General features: G+C 44.5%; 1 protein-coding gene across 4 annotated transcripts in view; it reads left to right on the top strand.

Moving 5' to 3' along the window:
* The window catches only part of EXD2 (exonuclease 3'-5' domain containing 2), a 67,602-nt gene that overhangs the window by 27,829 nt on the left and 23,414 nt on the right, over positions 1-16,359 (top strand). For all 4 annotated transcript variants that reach the window (XM_056547048.1, XM_056547050.1, XM_056547049.1 and 1 more), the window contains exon 2: positions 2,917-3,265. In XM_056547048.1, coding sequence (XP_056403023.1) covers positions 2,917-3,265 — 349 coding nt within the window. The remainder of the gene's footprint in view (positions 1-2,916; positions 3,266-16,359) is intronic.

Below are 16,359 nucleotides of genomic sequence, written 5' to 3'. Positions count from 1 at the left end.
AAAATTCCACCTTTTCCCATAAAGCACCTATTGCTGCATGCAGGATGGTCTGAGCTATTAAAATGTTTGATCATTCACGGTGAATGGCGTAAATGTGAGGGGGCCAAAGGCCACAGATGCTTTCAGATCAAAGTGATTTTTGGTCACGTCACTTGTTTAAAAGAAAAATGACTAAAAGGTGATCAAAAAGTCCCATCAAAATAAAGATGGTACTAATACAAACTACAGATAATGGTGCAACAAATGATCTTGTCAAGGTTGGCTGCTGGTTAGGCCTTAAAATGTACATGACTGCCGCTGTATATTGCTGAGTGTCAACACAAGAAATAAACACCAGACAAAATGTTGGTATACATCTCCTCAGCATACTGGCTAAGAAACTGTCCCAAGGAGTTCTGTTTTGTTATACGGAAGTACATTGGTTTTTACATTTGACAAAAAAAGTTAGTGATCATGTCAAAATCATCATGTTCTATTTTGAATGGTTATTTGAGTATTGCATCTGTATATATTAGCATATTAAGTATTCATTTTTCTCAGCCATTGGTCACTTATGTTGCCTTTTCCCTATTCTACCAGAAAATTCCGGCTGTATCTGCACATTCTATATTTGGTCATATGTTTTGACTCTTGCTTCCAACCTTTTCTTGATATTGCTTCTTCTGGCCTCATCCAAAGGTCTTCATTAGAGATGAGCGAATTTACAGTAAATTCGATTCGTCACAAACTTCTCGGCTCGGCAGTTGATGACTTTTCCTGCATAAATTCAGCTTTCAGGTGCTCCCGTGGGCTGGAAAAGGTGGATACAATCCTAGGAGACTTTCCTAGGAATGTATCCACCTTATCCAGCCCACCGGAGCACCTGAAGGCTGAACTAATTTATGCAGGATAAGTCATCAACTGCTGAGCCGAGAAGTTCGTGACGAATCGAATTTACTGTAAGTTCGCTCATCTCCAGTCTTCATCTTAGAAAGGAGAAGACTGTAGCACTCCAGTAAGATGAAAAGTGAATGTGGCTTTATTCCAATTCAAACATCAAGGCAACGTTTCAGCTGCACGCAGGCAGCCTTTATCAAGCTGTCTTCATCTTAGTTACAAGCAAATAGCAAGCTTATATGTCTCAAAGGAAAAGGTTTTTCTGCAGCATATTGGCATATATATCAGTAATCATAAGGGTCATCCTTATCAATCTCACTTACAGAAAAATAAGTTATAGGGGTCAGAATAAGGCAATTTATAAGAGTAAGCATACTAAAAAGTGAGTTTCCCCCAACAATGTGTCCACAAGGCCAAAACAGGAGGTGTCCTTAAGGGGTTAAAGACAATTGAGAGGTGTAAGTTAGGCCCCATGCAGGTCTGGTTAAGTATTGTACAAATCAGAAGTTCTGTTTGTAGTTGTCGTCCATCAGTTTAAAAAAGCAAAGTGTTTAGGCAGGTTAACTTAGCATTTTCAAGAAACTGACAAATCAAAACCTGAGACGTCCACTGATCACTAGAACGAGCAAGGAGAAGTGCACACTTATGTGCTGTTCATTCCGATCTCCATCCTGGACATGCCCTGTAGGCTTAGAACTGAACCAGTCTTGTGCAACTGGATGGAGATAGCAACCAAAAGGGAATGAAGTGCATTACTGCTGCTACTCTGCTCACTCGAATGATCGGTGGGGATCTCTGCACTGACCAGTCAAACCTTTAACATCACTAACATTTCAAAAGTTGTTCTAAATGACACTGACACTTTAACTTTATGGCTTTACTTTAAAGGTTTTTATTTATTTATTTTTTTTTCGTCGAGGGCACCCATTTTCCTGGCAGTCACTTCCTTTTTTTCAGGTTTTCTGAGTGAAATGGGAGCTGGTTAGTTTTTTGGTTGCAAATTCTGGTGCATGAGACACAATTTGGGTGCAAAACCTGAGGGAAAAAACTGTTGGGATCACTTAAGTAACCCCCACGGTTTCATGTGCCGCCTTTCCTGCACTGATCCCACATTGTCGGTAGTGGATGCTCTTACAGGAGCAGTGGATGTCAGGTGACCATCGCAGCCAATAAGCGGTCTCGGCAGTGAACATTTTTCTGCTGGCTTTAAGAATCTGTTCAGCAGTGTCTGAGACTCTAAGGCTGTGTTCACACTGCAGAATTACTGCCAGAGATCAAGACGGCGGCACTAGGACCAAGCGGACTGCATTTCGGCCCCCATAGACTGCAATGCATTTCTGGGTGGATCTTTTGGGAGATCTGCTCAGAAATACATTGCCCTCTATGGGGACGGCAATGTAGTCCGGGCCATCCTAATGCCGCCGGCTCCATCTCCAGCAGAAATTCTGCCCAGAAATTCCAGTGTGAACCTATCCTTAGGCTATGTTCATGCTTCCTGAAAGTCCGATCTGAAAATATCTGTGCAGACATTCCGGAGACTGCGACTGGACGGGAATGTGCAGTTTCATAGATGGCTATGCATTCCGTGCGAAGTAGGCAAAATGTAAAAGTTAATTCTTAATGTGGACACGGAAACCGGAATTTCCATGCTTGAAACATCTGGTGTGGAAATTCCGCTGTGTGCACAGAGCAGCAGAATTGAAAACAATGGGACTCTGCTGCTCTGTAATCCCCGGATGAATTCTGCATGGAAATTCTGAATGTGTGAACATTGTCCTTAGCAGCACACAGAGCTTATTATGGACTGCAGCCAGGACTCAATAGTTTTAAGTCGGTCAGTAGGACTGAAAGTTGACTGTAACCCTAGCCTGAGAATCCATCTTTGAAAACAGAGCAGTAAGTAATCTCATTGCAGAAACTCTAACAATGTTGCCATGTGACACATTGCTGCTACATGTAATTCCAGCCTTACAGTTCAAAAGCAGAATGATGCAGTCGAATTATATATAATTTGTGATTGACTTGTTTACTGTTTAACAGGTATTTCAGCAGAATGCCCAGGCATGCAGGCTTAACCCTTGGTGTCGCCTCTCTGGTGGGTACTACAGTAGGATGCCTCATTTTGTGGAAGCTTATTAAACACCGAAGGCGGCATCTGTATACTAATGTTGATCAGAAGGACTTGTGTACTGGATTGACCGCAGAAGTCAAAGACTCAGATCACAGTGTACAGCAACCTTTTGAAAAAGAGTGCACTCTGTTTTCAGTGGAGAAAATCCTACAGGCTGAAGTGAAGATTGTCTCTAAGGCTGAAGAATGGGATATGGTGTGGCCTTTATTACAGAAAGATCTTGATGTGTACCCGGTACTTGGCATGGACTGTGAGTGGGTATGTTTTGTGTCCTTACTTTTTGTATGTTCTTGTTGATCTACTATTAAATAGCTTAGTATAGGGATTATGTTGCGATTGTCTAACTTTTCCTCCTTAAATCAGTTAGTGGATTAGAACAATTAAATGGGTATTCAGGACTACTTGTTAATATTCTAATGCCAGTATTTAAAAACAAAAAACCCCCTGCACACAAGTGCCTGTCCAGACAAGATATAACAGCAGAGACTTCCTAAAAGAAACAGTCCCTAGACTACCTCTTATTGAAAGCCATGCAATTATTGGTTGACTTCAGTATGTGATGTGCTCTGTATCAATTTTATAGTCCACCTCTGTTTGAATCCCCATGGGTCGAAACATTTCAGAAATATACCTGCAGATTTGCAGCTGCTCATTACACTGTAGATTTCTAATTGGTTTCACCATGTTCTATGTATAGGGGCGAATCCCATGGAAAATCAGATACAAAATCTACATGTCACGCATACCTTTTTTTGCGACTGATTTGCATGTTAAAATTCCAAGACTTGTGGGGGATATTTAGTCTGTGCGCTTAAGACAACACAAGCTGTAAATACTGCCCTGGTCACTGGCATGCTTAAAACTAGTAAAACACAGCTATTTAGTTGTACATTTCAGCAGCCAAAAATTAAAAAAGAAAAAAAAAAAAAACCCTGAATGACACAACAGACCTATAACAAAAGATCTTGTAGGCTATAGTAAAATTCTCAGTGCGGAGCACCAGCAGAACATGCTGGTGCTAGGACTGCTAAATGTTGTCTCGTATATGGCAATTATATGGGCATTTTCTTGCAGAATCCCCAAAAAACATTAAACAAGTTCAATGTTTTTGCGGACGCCGCAATCTCCATGTCCGCAGCAGAATTAAATTGAAATCACTGGGACTCTGTTGCTGTAGAATGTCCCATGAGGAAGATTCATGCGCAATTCCCCACAAACGTTCTGCCGTGTAAACCATTCTAAAGAGTGTTCCTTGTTGACTTGTGCAGTGTGAACTCCAGGATTAAAGGGGTTATCCAGGAAAAAAAACTTTATTTTAGATATCAACTGGCTCCAGAAAGAAACAGATTTGTAAATGACTTCTATTTAAAAATCTTAATCCTTTCAGTACTTAAGATCTTCTGAAGTTAAGGTTGTTCTTTTCTGTCTATAAATGCTCTCTGATGACGCGTGTCTCGGGAACCGCCCAGTTTAGAAGAGGTTTGGTATGGGGATTTGCTTCTAAACTGGGCGGTTCCCGAGACATGTGTCATCAGAGAGCACTTAGACAGTAAAGAACAACCTTAACTTCAGAAGCTCATAAGTACTGAAAGGATTAAGATTTTTTAAACAGAAGTAATTTACAAATCTGTTAAACTTTCTGGAGCCAGTTGATATATAAAAAAACTTTTTCCTGGATAACCCCTATCGGATTCCATGTGAACGCTCTGACCCCTGTGTGCAGATTCTCAATAACTTCTGTATTACTCTTTAAAGATGTTATACAGTGTAATTAAGTAATTTTATTATTCCCAGGCTGCCTACAAAAATAACCACTTTAACTCTCCCTCTGCCACACCCTCGTAACTTCGGTATCTCACTTGGATTTTCTGCTTTTCTCAGAGCTGCAGAGCCTAATCTACAGCTGGGGGGAATAGACCCTGAAAAGGTCACGGATAACATTTCCAATGCATTGGAAAGGTTCAGGTCCTATTATCATAAAGTGTCTCTAAATACTGTTAAAAACAACTCCGGCAATATGGCAGCCCCCATAATGTACAAAATAAAAAGTCAGCAGATAAAAATAGCCAGTTGCCGCATAGTAACAACTACATGTAAGGTGTTTCACAGGGTGAACTGCCCAACCATCAGCACCCTGCAACATGATCGTGTGGTGCTAGTGGTTACCATAGCAGGTCTGTCATCAGCTTCTACCTGTTGGGCCACATCCTATTAAGCTGCTTGTCAGTGTTAAACTGACAAGCAGCAATGTTTTGTATTGCTTTTTATCAGATGATCGCTCCTTCTAGTCCCATTAGTGTGGTGGTCTGGAGTTAGTACTATTCCGATCAGTGGCCTTAAAGGGTAAGCTCCCACCATCTTTTTTTTTTTTATTTATTTTTTCTGTCCCTGCCTATTGCCAATCTATCCCTAACCCCCTCCCTGCTTTTAATTTTTACTATATTAAAAATAACTTTGTCTGCCTGGTAGTGTAGTCACTACCAGGCAGACTTCACCAGCAGGCACCATGTCACTGATGCCTGCTGGGGGGGGACTTCCGCCCTTAGTTCATCTACACAGGGTGCCTCAATCTGTTTCACCACTACAACTCCCAGCTTGCCCTGATATCTATTGGCTGTCAGGGCATGCTGGGAGTTGTAGTAGTGAAACAGCTGGAGGCACCATGTATAGATAAACTATAAGTTAGTGCAATGCGGCACTACGGCGCTAGCCCGTTCCCTCAGTCAACCCCCGTTCCCTCCATCACAACTCCCCTCCCGCATACCCCATTCCCTCCGTTGTGCTTACGGATACTGCAGAGTCCGGCAGGGGCAACGGCGGCGATACCATGTGCGGGAGGAGTGGCCTCCCAGCCAGTGGCCGGGGAGCCAATGCGCTCGCTCCCGGCTGTCTGACGGGCAGGGAGCGAGAGCAGCCTAAATGAGAAAGGACTGATTGCCAGGCCAAAATCAGTCCTTTTTTCAGGTGTGATGGCACGCCAGGCTGCAGCCGGCCACTAGGGTGACCCCTAGTGGACGTTTTTTTAAATTAAACCCTTTTAATGGAAAAAAAAAAGATATTAGAGATGTTGTAGTACATAAGTACTACAACCTATCAAAAAATGAAGTTGGTGACAGTGCCAATTTAAGTAAGTTGCCTAGTGACTTAAACTTGGGCTGCTAATTTGACAGTAAGAGCGCAGAAGCCCGCACTGAGATGTCCCACGTCTACTAGCGGGTAGTGACCCACACAATGATTAGGTGACACTGTTCATGCCAATGAAACTAATGATATAATACAGAATTTACAGGGAATCCTCTTCGCCACCAACTGACAGAATTCTTATTTGTTTGTTAAAAGAAATGCCCAATGAGAGAGTGGTCAAGCAGGTTATTGTTCTGGCAATATGCAATCAGAGTACAACTGTGACTGCATGTAAAGTGTTAGCGTGGCTAGCACTGTTACAACGGCGTCTCGCTGCTAGCACTTGAAGAACCAATTGGAGCATTCCAGCCAAACAAATTCAGATTTATCTGGAAAAACCTTACAGTTCACATTCCTCATAAACCCCAAGATGAATACTGTTTTTTTTTTTTTGTTGTGTAACTTTTCAAATACTGGCACTTCTGATAGGGTGGTATTCTGCCTGCTCGCTGCAATCCTCAGCAGGCATGGAGTGGGCCTGTAACTTCTATAATGCCCTGTAAGTTAAAGAACTGGTTTCCTACTGGCTCCCATCATGTGGGCAAATAGGCATTTTCAGAAGCTATGTGCAGAAAATGTCCTACAAATTATGAATTTATGAGAGAAAATCATGTTACAATTTTATTTTCAATTTGACTAAATGCATAAATAGTGGAGATAATTTGTAATTTATATTAGGGAGGGAGTTGATGAGGTACCTGTACTTAAAGTGTTCCGGTTTAATGAAAATTTAGAAGTGCCTAATCATGGGGATTTAAACCGCTGGGACCCCCTTGTGATCTCCTGCACAGTGCCCCAACTCCCAATGAATGCAGCTGTGTTGACCACAGCACGAAGCAGTGGTTGACAAGCCCTCTCTTTGGGAGAGCTGCAGATGCTTGAGCCAGGGGCTATTCTGCCAGCGTAATTCCGTTTGAAGCAGTCCTATTGTTTTCAACGAGATTCTGCGGTGTTCACATTGTTCATGAAAATTGTGTCTACTCAAACAATAAAATCTCACTTTGTTGAATGTCCAGTGTTGATGATGCCTTAATGGGGGGTGGGAAATGGACCTGGCTTCTGTGTGTAAGGCTATTTTCCACCCCCGTCACGACTGCACCACCAGAGAGATGGACTCCTCCTCCAGGGACAGGAAACCTAGATCATAAAAGGAAGCACAGCCCTACCTAGCCTCAGTGGTTTCCTGTCCCAATGGGAAGCCTGGAGGATCAATGTCTCTGATGGGGTTGTGGTGACGGCGAAGAGGCCTAGAATTCTCATCCCTGTGGTTGCAGGGTTAGTAGTGCCTCCAATAGCTCCTGGTTTGGAGCTCTCTAGCATGTCCCCAACTGAGATTTTTTTCAAATCTTGCGCCGTCCCTGCTACTAGCGTGCACCATGGACAGTGTGTTACTTTCGGCCATGGCGCACAACAGTTTGAGCATTGTTGCGCAAGTTTTTTTCCCACCTGGTTTGTTGGCCGGTGAGGGGTCACGGGCTCCAGTGTTGCTGGCTGTGGGGGCGGGTCCGGCGCAGTCGCCGGGCTTTCTGTGCGCTGGGAGGTGGAAGTCCGGGCCGGAGGTGACGTTAGACGCCAGGTCACATGACTACAGAGCGGGAGGTTTAAAAGGAGTTCCTTTTCCTTCACTCTGCCTCCTGTGTTCATGCTGGATAGCTGTTAAAGCTGTACTGCAGACTTCAAGGAAGGGGTTCATCTCTGAAAATGAGTTATTCTGGGGATCATTCCAAGCAGGATCGCATGGATTCTCCCAAACTTCCATCTATGGTATTTAATGGCTGAGGGGTGAGTGTTTTGAAAAACATGTTAAGTGGTCATTTTTTTTTTTTTTTTTTTTTTTTTTTTTTTGGCTTATTAGGGTGATGTGCCTAGGAAAGCTTCTAAAAAGTGTAAGAACGGGAAATGCGCTATGTGCAGGTACCTTATTTTCTATCTTTTTTTTTTGTTAGGTAGGGGTGTTAAATTTAAAACCCTGATTTCTATTGTATATTTTAAAATTTTTAGAACCGGTTTAGCCTTGGATTATAAGAAGCCAAACTGTGTAGCCTGCACTAACAGTGTTGGCTGCATAAACTCAAGGACTAAATTAAGAGTCAGATTGAAGCCTCCTTAAAGGGTTTGTTACTAGGGACCACCAATACCCCTCAGCCGGGGGCCTTTTCTTCTGCTCCACTGGGGGTAGAGGAGGAAGGTGGTCATATTGTGGACGTGAACTCCTGGTTCAGGTACTATTTTGTTATTACTAGATCTCCTGAAATTTTTTCTTTTCCTTCCCCGTCCCCCACCTATAGTGATGTTTGTTTGTCTTTCTTTCTATTAACCCCCACAGAAGATGACTCTAGGTCATTGGATGATGATTCCACTGGCAATACCTTATTTTTGGTGGAGGACACTGACCAATTAATAAACAGTCAGGTAATCTATGGGGATGAAAGAAGCAAAGAAACAAAAATGTGTCCAGAATATCATCATGTTTGAAGGCCTGGAGATTAAAAACGAAGAGTTTTTCCGCTCCATAAAACTCTGTTAATTTCCAGGGAGTGGGAGTGCCCAGATAAAAAATCGTTTTATATCAAGGGCGATTTAAAAGGAAATATCCCTTTTGACCCGGAGGACTCTAAATTCTGGGATGCCCAAAATAGAGGTACCCCTAAATAGATGTCGCCATTGCTAAAGTGACAAAGGGGATTTACCCTTTTGAGGACTTGGGTTCGCTTAAGGACCCAATGGACAGGAAGGTGGAGGGATTCCTTGAGAGCCTGGGAGACAGCGGGGGCTACCTCGGTCGCCCTCTCCCTTATTGTATGGTTAGACCAGTTGTCAGCTGACATTCAGAATGATGCCCCTAAGAAGGATCTATTAGCTTCCTTACCAGCCATTAGAAAGGCGGCCGCCTTTCTGGGGATGCCTCTGCGGACTCTTTGAGACTATCAGCTAGGTCGGGGGCCCTGGTTAATTCAGCCAGATGAGCATTGTGGATTAAACATTGGGTTGGAGAAAGTTATCCTTCTACCCCAGTCAGTAATTGCTTCTCTAGGATGGTGGTTGGTAGATTCTAACCTAGAGAGGGGGCTAGATTGGAAGGTTCATTCGCCCTTTGATAGTTACTACGGATTCTAGTTCCTGGGGGTGGGGAGCCCACGTGGGGGATAGAGACCTTCAGGGTTCCTGGGACATGTTTGTTAGGCTCACTTCCTCCTAACTACAAGGAGTTGTTAGCCATTTTTTGTGCCTTACAAGCCTTAGGGCCCTCTATTTAAAGACCAGGATGTTAAGATCCTTTCAGATAACACTTCTGCAGTATCCATAATTAATAGAAGTGATAGTTTAATGATATCTCTTCAGATCTTGTCTCTGGCCGAGAATCAAGTGAATTCCATCTCTGCTATCCATTTGAAGGGAGAGCTAAACATCAGGGCAGACTTCTTTAGCAGGCATCAGGTTTATCAGGGAGAGTGGCGGTTAAACCCAGCAGTCTTTCGGAAGATCACAATCTGTGGGGCACTCCTCAGGTGGATTTATTTGCCACCAGACAGGACAGTTAAAAAATCTCTCCCAGTCCCCGTCAGACAGACCTTTAGGGGTAGATGCCTTGTCCCATAAGTGGGTGTGGGAGTTGGCTTATGCTTTTCCTTCGCTTGTGCTCATACCTAGGGTCATCAAGAAGATCAGGGAGGACAGGGCGAGAGTGATTCTGATCGCCCCCTTCTGGTCACGGAGGGCATGGTTCTCCTGCCTCAGGACCATGTCAGTTTTAGACCCTTGGGTCCTTCCAACAATACTGTATCTTCTGATGCCGGGTCCGCTACTACATTCCAAGGTGCGAAGCCTACACCTGACGGCCTGGTTTTTGAGATGCTAGATCTAAGGGCCTCTCAGATGCTGTAATTGACACCCTTCAGGCTAGCAGGAACCGGTGACAAATAAGATCTACTTCAAGGTATAGAGGAAGTTTTTGGAGGTAGTGGGCCTTGCTAATATAGACTTTAACAAACCTAACATTGCAGTTATCTTGGACTTTCTTCAGGAGGGCTTTGAGAATGGTTTGAGAGCAGCCACTCTTAAAGTTCAGGTGTCCGCCTTAGAAGCCCTCTTCAGCCAAAGGATTGCTGATCAACTGTGGATTAGATTTTTTTTTTTTTTTTAGATCCGTTAACAGGTTGCAGTTATCAACAAGTGTTAAGACCCCGGCTTGGGACCATTCAATAGTTTGTAATGCTTTGAGTAGGCAGCAGTTTGAGCCTTTGACTGAGATTCCTCTGTTGGTCCTGACTCAGACTGTCTTCTTAGCTCTCCTACTTGCCTGGCTGTTGTAATGGCCACTATCAGCTTTATCCTTTAACCCCTTAAGGACCAAGGGCGTACAGGTACACCCTGACATCCTGGTACTTGAGGACCCAGGGCGTACCCATTCCCCCGTGGAAATTCCGGTTCCTGCCAGGCGGGGACCGGCCCAGGATGCCATGCTGTAATCATTCAGCAGGCACCCATTGCAATCCAATGATGGCCATGAAGCGCAGTCAATTCAGATCGGCGATTGCCACCTCACGGTTGGCGTGATTAGTTGGCTGGACCGACCATCAGCGGGTGATTGGCGGTGGAGTGGGGAGGCTCATCCAGGGTCCGGTGTGGCAGCGATGGTCTCCTGAGGAGGCGGTCTGTGGTGTTGGGATCCAACAGCAGGAGGTAAGCGCTGTTTCCCTCCTGCTGTTGCTTAGCAACAACTCCCAGCATGTACAGCCAAAGGGCATGCTGGGAGTTCTAGTTATGCTACCGCTAGAGGCACACTACTAAAAGTCCCAGCATGCTCTTCAGCTGTTGCTGCATGCTGTGTTGTAGTTTTAGCAACAGCTGAAGTTTGTCACCTAACTCAGTGTTTCACAACCAGTGTACCTCCAGCTGTTGCAAACTACAACCCCCAGCATGCACGGACAGCCAAAGGACATGCTGGGAGTTGTAGTTTTGCAACAGCTGGAGGTTCACGGAAACACTGCCGTAGGGTAATTTTGGTATTTGAGGCAAGTGTAATTCTTGCATCCGGGTCCGTCCCTATGCAAATCCTTAACTTAGGCCACAAATGCGCATAGCGCTCTCACTTTGGAGTCCTGTCATATTTCAAGGCAACAGTTAAGAGGTATTTCCGTACTCAGGAGAAACTGCCTAATTTTGGGGGGCTTTTACTTTTATGAAAAGGTAAAGTTGGGGTCTACTCAATCATGTTGTGAAGGGGGGGGGGGGATTTTTGGGACACTAACATACTGGTGTTGCCCCATACTTTTCATTTTCACAAGAGGTAAAAGGAAACAAAATTTGTAACGCAATTTCTCCTGAGTTAGGAAATACCCCATATGTGGACGTAAAATGCTCTGCGGGCGCACAGTAGGGCGCCATGTACATTTGAGGTGACTTGCACAGGGGTGGCTGATTGTTACAGCGATTCTGACAAACGGGGGGGGAAAAAAACTGCGGGGAGAGTTTGCATGCAGGACCTCAGGCGCACAGGTATACCCCACTGGTCTTTCTGTTCTCCGGTGGTTCCGGCGCCTGCGTGTGACATCACGTTACGCGTGGGATTGCCTGGGACCGGAAGTTCCTCCTTCTAATGCGGCGGGGATTTTGAAAATCATCGGTTAAAACCTAGGAAACAAAATATGTTCACTATTCATGAGAACCTTAAGTCTAATCTTGGATGAATGGAAACATTCTGATAGAAAGGTCATGATCGCTAAAGAATTCAGAGCAAGGTTCCCATTCAATAGTGAAGATACAGATTTATGCAGCAAAGCTCCTAAAATATACAGGTGGCTAAAGTAGTCAGACATCTCTCCCATTTGAGGATTCTTCTCAACTAACTCTATTCTACCGTCACTGGAAGGATATAACAAGAAACCAGTTCACTCTAAGTTCCATCAAGAACAGGTTCAAGATAGAATCTCTCCTCCACCTCAAACCTTTTTGCACATCAAATCTCGGTTCCAATTGTCTAAACAAACGGTAATTTTAGGAGGTTCAGGATCTACTAGCTCTGTGAGCAATCAAAACAGCTGTCCCCTTATACCTCAGAATGCCTGGATGGAAACAATAGATCTAAGGGACCCTTATTTCCACAATTTTCCGACACATCAAAAGGTTCTGAGATTTGCTGTAAACAAAAACCATCTGCCCTTCCACTATCAACTCGAGGCACTACAGTTTGATAAAGATCCTTGGGGCTGAGGATATCCCGAAGTTATGATAGAAGTGGTAGCATCCTTGAGACGAGAAGGAATTTTTAATTATTTCATATCTGGACGATCTTCTGGTTATTGCACTGTCCATAGAGCTCTTGTCCCAGCATGTCAATTTTAACAATTCTCTCTACAGAATTTAGGCTGGATCATAAACTTCCAGAAATTCTCCTTCCTGCAAGACAAAAAAATGGTTTTAGGAATATTTGATTCAAACAAGCAAATTACTTTCCTGCCAGAGGAAAAGGTCTCGGCGCTAATCTAGAAAATCTACATCTTCTATCAAGCAAACTTGACTACCATCAGAAATGCAATGTCCCTGTTTGGCTCCATGGAACTTGTCACTCCAGAAGTCTTCAGAAACAAATCCTCAAAGTCTGGGATCATTCTCGGTGTTATCTGGTAAAGATGAGGATTCCTCTGACTGTCAAATCTCTCAAATGGTGGATGAAGAGCAAAAATCTGAAGGGGGTATCCTGGGTTCCCCTTCCATCAGTGACAGTCACAACGGATGCCAGCCAAAAAGGTTGGGGAGCACATGTTCAGAATCTTTCTCCAGGGCACCTGGTCAGAGGAAACTCTCTCGCTCTTCCAATTTCTGAGAACTTAAAGCTGTGTTCAAGGCTTTGAAGGCTTCACAACATCTCATTCTGAATCATCATGTGAAGATTTACACCAATGCTACTACAGTAGCTTTTCTAAATCCTCAAGGGGAACAAGAGTCTCCTACAAGCACTGACTGAAAAAAAAAAAAATGATTGGGCGGAGGACAAGATATTGTCAATTTCTGCTATAAATCTCAAAGGAAGCAAGAATATTCAGGCAGATTAACAGACACCAGATCAATCCAGAAGAACGGGAACTCAAGTTTTTTTTTTCAGGAGCTGGTTTTGAAGTGGGACATACCAGAAGTAGATCTATATGCCATCCGAAAAAATTGGAATGTAAACAAATTATTTTCCCTGTTTCCAGGTGATCTCCCAGATGGTGTCGATGCTCTTCAACAAAGTTGGAACTTCAAAATGGCCTATGCGTTCCCTCTGATCAGCAGGACTCTGCAGAAGATGCGTATGGAGAAATCCAAAGTCATATTCATAGCTCCAAGGTTGCCCAAGAGGGGGTGGTACACCCTGGTTCATCAACTGTCCATAGATCACACTTGTCAGCCATGTAGTTACATAGTTAGTATGGTTGAAAAAAGACATACGTCCATCAAGTCCAACCAGGGGATTGAAGGGAAAGATGTAAGGGGATAAGGGAAAGGGATGTAGTTTTATAATTCTGCATAAGCATTAATGTTGTTTTGTTCCAGGAATGTATCTAACCCTGCTTTAAAGCTGTTAATTGTTCCTGCTGTGACCAGTTCCTGAGGTAGACCGTTCCATAAATTCACAGTCCTCACGGTAAAGAAGGCGTGCCGCCCCTTTAGACTAAACCTTTTCTTCTCCAGACGGAGGGAGTGCCCCCTCGTCCTTTGGGGGGGTTTAACCTGGAACAGTTTTTCTCCATATTTTTTGTATGGGCCATTTATATACTTATATACGTTTATCATATCCCCCCTTAAACGTCTCTTCTCAAGACTAAACAATTGTAACTCCTTTAATCGCTCCTCATAGCTAAGATGTTCCATGCCCCATATTAGTTTAGTCGCGCGTCTCTGCACCCTTTCCAACTCCGCAGTGTCCCTTTTATGGACAGGCGACCAAAACTGAACAGCATATTCCAGGTGAGGCCGTACCAATGCTTTATAAAGGGGGAGTATTATGTCCCTGTCCCTCGAGTCCATGCCTTTTTTTATACATGACAATATCCTGCCGGCCTTGGAAGCAGCAGCCTGACATTGCATGCTATTTTGTAGTCTGTGATCTACAAGTACACCCAGATCCTTCTCTACCAGTGACTCTGCCAGTTTAATCCCCCCTAAGACATACGACGCATGCAGGTTATTAGTACCCAGATGCATAACTTTACATTTATCCACATTGAACCTCATTTGCCAAGTGGATGCCCAGACACTTAGTCTATCCAAGTCATCTTGTAACTTATGCACATCCTCTATAGACTACCGTGCTACAAAGCTTGGTGTCATCTGCAAAGATAGAAACAGAGCTGTTAATACCATCCTCTATATCATTGATAAATAAATTAAACAGCAGCGGGCCCAGTACTGAACCTTGGGGTACACCACTAATAACCGGGGACCAATCAGAGTACGAATCATTTACCACCACTCTCTGGGTACGATCCATGAGCCAGTGTTCAATCCAGTTACAAACTAAAGTTTCCAAGCCCATTCCATTAAGAGAAGATCTCCTGTTTGCAGGGCCCACTATTCAAGGATCTATCAAATCTGCAGTTGACAGCCTGGCCTTTGAGTGGTCCATTTTAAATCAGAAGGGTCTTTCTCAGAGTTAATACACTCTTTAAAAAAAAAAAAAATATATATATTATATTCTATCTATCCTACAACTTCTGCTATCTATTGGAAACAATGGGGGGGGGGGGGGGGAAAGGTTCTCTTGGTGTGGCTCTTTTCTTCAAGATGGACTTGACAAAGGGTTTTTCTAGAAAAGTATCGCAGACCATAAGGTAATTAAAGCGCAACTGTCATGAAATTTTTTGTGTAATAACCTCCACAGCCTTTATACTGTGTGCAGGTGTTGTGTACAGCAAGTATTTTACCTCATATTTGCAGGCTTTCATAACGCTAAAAAGTGCTTTAACCCCTACAGGACCCATGACGTAACGGTACGTCCCGACACCCTGGGTCTTAAGGACCAGGGACGTACATTTACGTAATGGGCAGTTTTAGTCCCCGCCGGGCGGGGATCGGAGCAGAATGCCTGCTGAAATCATTCAGCAGGCATCCCGTGCAAATGCCCAGGGGGGTCATCAGACCCCCCCCCCCCCCCATGTCGGCGATCGCGGCAAATCGCAAGTGAATTCACACTTGCGACTTGCGCGATTCCGGGTCAATACGGGTCTATAGTGACCCGGAATGTAAGGGGGATCGCGGGTGTCTAAGACGCCCACAATCCCCCTGAAGCGATAGGAGTGAGGTGGCACGGGTGCCACCCCTCCTATCCCTGCTATTGGTGGTCTAGACGCGACCACCAATAGCAGATCGGGGGCGGGGGGTTTACTTTCGTTTTCCCCGTCCTGCCCTCCCACAATAGGCGGGGCAGGACGGGGAAACGACGGGGACCGGCGCCGGAGATCCACTTACCGATCCGGGCGAGCGTCGGAGGCTGCAGGCGACGGAGATCGGCAGGCGGCGATGACGTGCGGCTGGATCCGACGGAAGCCAGTGAGTTGCCTAGCAACATCTGGAGGGTACAGTTTGAGACCATTATACAGTGGTCTCAAACTGTAGCCCTCCAGATGTTGCAAAACTACAACTCCCAGCATGCCCAGACAGCTGTTTGGGCATGCTGGAATATGTAGTTTTGCAACAGCTGGAGGGCTACAGTTTGAGACCACTATATAGTGGTCCCTAAACTGTAGCCCTTCAGATCTTGCAAAACCAACTCCTAGCATGCTCAAACTGTTTGCTGTCCGGGCATGCTGGGAATTGTAGTTTTGAAACAGCTGGAGGACCACAGTTTGGAGATCACTTTGCAGTGTTCTCTAAAACTGTAGCCCTCCAGATGCAAAACTGCAAATCCCAGCATGCCCTGACAGCAATCGGCTGTCTCGGCATGCTGGGAGTTGTAGTTGCGTACCTCCAGCTATTGCATAACTACATCTCCCAGCATGCCCTTCGGCGATCAGTACATGCTGGGAGTTGGAAGTTTTGCAACAGCTGGAGGCACACAGGTTCCGTTACCTAACTCAGTATTTTCCAACCAAACTGAAGGTTTTCCAACCAGTGTGCCTCCAGCTGTTGCAAAAGTACAACTCCCAGCATGCACGGTCTGTCAGTACATGCTGGGAGTTGTAGTTTTG

This window comes from Hyla sarda, chromosome 11 (assembly GCF_029499605.1).
Source record: "Hyla sarda isolate aHylSar1 chromosome 11, aHylSar1.hap1, whole genome shotgun sequence".
Taxonomy (NCBI): Eukaryota; Metazoa; Chordata; class Amphibia; order Anura; family Hylidae; genus Hyla; species Hyla sarda.
This window is presented reverse-complemented; position numbering and strand designations above follow the sequence as displayed.